This window comes from Camellia sinensis, chromosome 7 (genome assembly GCF_055761805.1).
Source record: "Camellia sinensis isolate YWXY chromosome 7, ASM5576180v1, whole genome shotgun sequence".
Taxonomy (NCBI): Eukaryota; Viridiplantae; Streptophyta; class Magnoliopsida; order Ericales; family Theaceae; genus Camellia; species Camellia sinensis.
In genome coordinates this window covers 82,697,187-82,702,445 of record NC_138967.1, presented here as the reverse complement: position 1 = coordinate 82,702,445, position 5,259 = coordinate 82,697,187, and the positions used below count along the sequence as shown (strand labels likewise).

Sequence of the window (5,259 nt, the reverse complement as noted above, 5' to 3'; positions counted from 1 at the left end):
CATTTGGAAAATTTTGCATACAATTTCTTTTCCCTCAAATTTTGTAGCACGATTCTCAAGTGATTTTCATGTTCTTCCCTGTTTATAGAATAAATCAATAAATCATCAATGAACACAACAACAAACTCATCAAGAAATTGTTTAAATACTCTATTCATTAGGTCCGTGAAGATGGCTAGTGCATTTGTTACCCCAAATGGCATTACCAAAAACTCATAGTGCCCATATCTAGTCCGAAAGGCAGTTTTTCTCTATGTCTTCTTCTTTAACTTTCAATTGGTGGTATCCAGATCTAAGGTCAATTTTTGAAAAGACTTGGGCTCCCTAGAGTTGGTCAAACAAATCATCTATTTTGGGTAATGGATATTTGTTCTTAAATAGTCACTTTGTTCAATTCACAGTAATCAATTCATAGCCTCAAAGGCCCATCTTTCTTCTTGACAAATAAAACGAGAGCACCCCAAGGTGAAGTACTCGGTCGGATAAACTTCTTGTGTAGTAGTTCTTGAAGTTGGACTTTCAGTTCTTTTAATTCAGAGGTTGACATTCTATATGGGGTTTTGGAAATTGGTTGTGTTCCAGGCACTACATCAATGATAAATTCAATTTCTCTATCAATCAAATCACCGGGTAGTTCATTTGGAAATACATCAGGAAATTCATTAACTACAAGAATAGCTTCCATATTAGGGCTATTAGAAGTCACATTTAAAACACTGCACAAATAATCCCTACATCCTTTTCTAAGCAATTGGCCACTTTCAAAGCAGAAATCATATACAGAGGTGGAACTAACCCATTTCCAACAAACACAAATTCAGACAAGCCATGTGGTCGGAAAGCAACAAATTTATTCACACAATCAATAGTTACACGGTGCTTAGTCAACCAGTCCATACCCAATATGCAATCAAAATGAGCAATGTCCAATGGCAGCAAATCAACATATAATAACACATCCCCAATTATGATGTCACATGCAGGATACACATAAGCACACATCATAGAATCCCCAGAAGGTGTAGATACAAACAACAAATAATTCATAGGTTCTAGTGGTCTAGTCAATTTGCTAGAAAAAGTATGCGACACGAATGAATGTGTAGAACCAGCACATATGCATTTTGAGCACAATTAGGGAGTATACCTGACACCACAGATTCAGTGTTCTAAACGTCGCCAAGCATAAGTGCAAACACTCGACCTTGTCTTAAAGTTTCTCTCCTAGTATTGGTTCTCACATTTGATCTTGGTGCAAAAGCGGATCTGGCCAAACTTGTCGCAAGACGGTTGGCATTTTTAGCTATGAGTGGACAATCATTCATCATGTGGCCAATCTTGCCACACCGGAAGCAAGCACGAGTTGCATGATAACAGGCACTCTTATGTTTTCTTCCACATTCAGGATAAACAGGTGTAAATCCACTACTCTAACTTGAGCTGCTATTAGGTCCCGTGTTTTGCTTCTCGTTTGTAGCAAATGAACAGCCCTTTCTGAACTTGTACCCAAATCTTTTGCCTTTCCATTTAGTTATTGGAGCTTTCATTTGTTTCATTGCATCCAGGTTGGCTTCAACCATTAGAGCTCTATCAAGCACATCAACATATTCAGGCAGTTTCAATACACCAACCAGATCAAACACATCTAGATCCAGCCCTCCTTTGAATTTTTGAGCTTTCTTCTAATCTATGTCTACCATGTGTGGGGAAAAACAGGCTAATTCAGTGAACTTGGCCTAATACTCAGCCACTGACTTATTGCCTTGCTTGAGTGCTTGGAATTCAGACACCTTGCGATCTCAAAAGCACTGGCGAAAGTACTTTTCATAGAAAATCTCTTTGAATTGATCCCAGATCATGGCCCCATTGTCGTTACGGATAAGCATCTGTGGGCGCGCCCCAAACGCCCCGGGAAGAATCCCGTTTCGTTCATTTGGGCTTACCACAGTTCGGACTCAAATGTCACGGTTCTGAATCTAATCTCATAATGTGCGATGTGAGACCGATAAATCACCAAAGAGTCAAAATCTGACAAATCGTTTTGGAAAACTGATTTTTATAAAGAAGTGCCAAACATGGACTGCTTTGCCAGATACAGAGTCGCCACCTAAATATTTTATTTTGGGGGAATTTAGGGAACCCTGACTCGTGCCTAAGGCCATGAGTCCGTCATCACCAAAGTTGCCTCGGCTCGGGAACTTGGGTATGATTGGGGAAGGTCATTTAATGAGCACCCCCGCTCGCCCGATCAAAGATCGGCCTGTACTAAGCATGATATCTTGTTTTTGAAAACACATGTGCTCTTATTCCGGTTAATTAGCTAATCTTACTATGTGATGCACACAGCAAACAAGTATAGACTAGATCGCCTAATTTGGAACCAAGCATCGCATATCCGTTTGTTTGAAAAATGGTTTGAAGTTTGCTACTCGCGAGTAGGCTAAAATGAATATTTCAATGAATTATCCCAATTCAAGTAATCCAACCTTCACCTATAGGCATTCAGGCAGTTAATCACGTAAGCAAATAGCCTCATGGAGAGCATGCTTTCATGGCAACATTAACACACATGCAGTATGCTAAAGCGTAAACACTTACAGTGTACTCCGAGCCAAAACAAAGAACTAGTTAGAAATCAATGCATGATCCTAGTTCATGTTAAAATGGCTAATGCAACACATGCAAAAATGCAATTAAGATAGGCTCGGCTATCCTAAGTATGTCATGTGAGATGCAACTTGGTACATGTATTCAAATTGGAATTGAAATACAATGCAGTTAGCATGATGCGCTAAGCCCGGTGCATGTAATACAGATGAATGGATGTAAACATGCAAGCATAAGGTATGCTAAATGAAATATGCCCTAAAACTAACCATCGTAAGTGGTTAAGTAAAAGGGAGAAAGAAATGGGGGTTGGAAGACATACATCACCCTCACGCACGCTTATTACAACAATTGGCCCTCTCGAGGGAGAGACCGAATAAGGAGCTAACTAGCTAATCTAAGCTAATTAAATTAATTATTACACAACAAATTAATTAACTAATCCTAGTTAACTAATTATTGCAGAACAAATTGAATAGCTAACGCATTAACTATTAAAGGTACAGACCAAAGCAAAACCTAGCTATCAAAGCATGGCAGCTAAGGAAAGCAATAAATCAGGAGCCTCAGAGGTAGAGGAATGCATGCATGTCCGGTCGCCTCATTCGGAAATCCAATGCGATGCCCCGATTTGCCTCTGTTTTCATTTGTTTTCAGAAACTTGCACCAAACTCCAGAAAGATAAAAATCCACCTTGGGAATCCAATAGGAGGGTGGCCGACCACTTTTGGTCTCTCTAGACCCTTGCCGACCACTTTTTGTTGTTGAAAACCAAGAAAAGTGGTTGGCCAGCTACTTTTTCTTGCTGGCCAACCAATTGTTGCTGTCAGACTCCAGTTTTCTGCAACAGAGAGCAAGAAAGGGCATGGTAATGTATTTGCAAGATATGTATGCACAATCACCCTCCCTATCATGTCATGAACTCAAGGGAGTGTAGGTTCTCGACCCTCAGGCCACCAATCGCGCATTTCAATGCATGATGGCCGAGAGGCGAAGTTGCACAATTCAATATGAAAATGAATGCACAAGTAAACACATAAAGCCTAAAACTCTATCATGTATGATCAAGAGCGTCGGTGACCAGGAATTAAGGCACGTTTCATCACTTTAAGTATGAAACGTTCCTCGTTTTCCGTGCTTGGACTAACACCTATTCCAAACACAATGCAAGCAAGCATGGCATACACAATGCAAATAAACTACATGGCATACTCAATGCAATGTGACATGATTAACTTAACAAAGCTAATGGCATGCGAGCAATGCTAATGCGTGCATGCACAATGCAATGCTACAAGGACAAATTAGCAATGTTAGGGACATGCACATACAATGCAAATATCAGTTAGCATGCACAATGCAATGATGTGAACTAAGCATGCACAATGCAAAGTACAAGGCATACATAATGCGATGAACAATGTGGCATACTCAATGCAATATACATGGCATGTTCAATGGACTTAAACTAAAAGGGGCAGACCTTAGTCATGCCCAAATCAATGGCCATTGGTGATGAAATGAAGGCACATAAAGCAAGGCATGCATGCACAATGCATTGGCCATCAAAGAGGCCAAAGAGCACAACTCTCAAGAGTGCTCAATGAGTGACAAAAGTGGAAGTGTAACAACACTAAGTGCACTGAAATGAAGCAAGAAATGATGTCAAATCATTCAAACAACATAAGTAAAGCATGCTATCCTAAGGCATGAAAGCCAGCAAAGAGCAACACAAAGGAGGCATGCAACACATGGCACAAATGCATGAACTAAGCATGGACAAAGCTCAAGTAGGTCAAAACAAGGACCTAAACATGCTAAGATGAGGGCATAAAGGCCTAGGCATGCAAGCTAAGGCCATAACAAGGCCATAATGCACAACACTTAAAGGCATTCAAAGCATGAATGAAGTGGGAACATAAGCATGCTATAAGCTCTGAAATGTCATGTTAGATGATGCTAAATCATGTACACAACACAAATGAAGCATGCAATGATGCTCAAAGCTTGAGGCAAGCAAGGGCACTTGTACTACAAGTATGCAAAACATGAAGCATGTGATCAAGGCAACCCAAAACAGTCCTAGTACATGTTAGAATGAGTCTAAAACATGCATGGAAGTAGGCCAAAATATGCTAGCAAAAAGGGCATGAAGCATGATTCATACAAGGCAAATAAGGTGGGTTACACTACACCTATTAAGGCCAAGCATGGAATGACTTAAGCAATAAAAATCAGAGTTATATCATGGCAAAATAACCCCAAATAAACACTGAAAGGGTGGCTCTCAAGCAAAGGCATGAAGGCATACGCAACGGTTCATGTTAAGACATAAAGGGGGGAAACCCTCCAACGCATTGAATGAGTGATAAATGCAAGTGCATGGCCATGAAACATGGACTGAAATTACATAACTAGTGATGTCAAATCATTCAAATAAGCCAAGTAGAGCATGCTAGTGGACTTGGTGTACAAAGCTAACAAGCTAGATTGAACTATAGCTATACAAAGCAAGTCATGCATGGTCAAAACAACCAAAATCAGAGCTAAAGCATGTTAAAACATGGACAAAAGCTTCATGAAGTTAAGCCAAAAGCATGCTAGAATGACATGTCACAACATGATGCATGTTAGGCTATTTCATGGAAATGC

The 5,259-nt window shown here is 40.0% G+C and overlaps 1 protein-coding gene across 1 annotated transcript; it reads right to left on the bottom strand.

The window, feature by feature from the left end:
- Nucleotides 1–409: 409 nt before the first annotated feature.
- Nucleotides 410–1,047, bottom strand: LOC145795911 (uncharacterized). Its single transcript, XM_082880852.1, has 2 exons — nucleotides 797–1,047; nucleotides 410–692 (listed from the first exon to the last, which is right to left on the bottom strand). Exons 1-2 carry the CDS (start codon nucleotides 1,045–1,047, stop codon nucleotides 410–412), a joined length of 534 nt encoding a protein of 177 aa, XP_082736978.1.
- Nucleotides 1,048–5,259: the final 4,212 nt, after the last annotated feature.

What these genes read in the sequence shown, in the direction of transcription:
- LOC145795911 (XM_082880852.1), bottom strand. Translation starts at nt 1,047, where the DNA reads ATGAATTATTTGTTGTTTGTATCTACACCTTCTGGGGATTCTATGATG. An exon ending in TTTGTGTTTGTTGGAAATGG is followed by an intron (nt 693 to 796) that starts GTTAGTTCCACC and finishes GACTTCTAATAG; the next exon opens with CCCTAATATGGAAGCTATTC.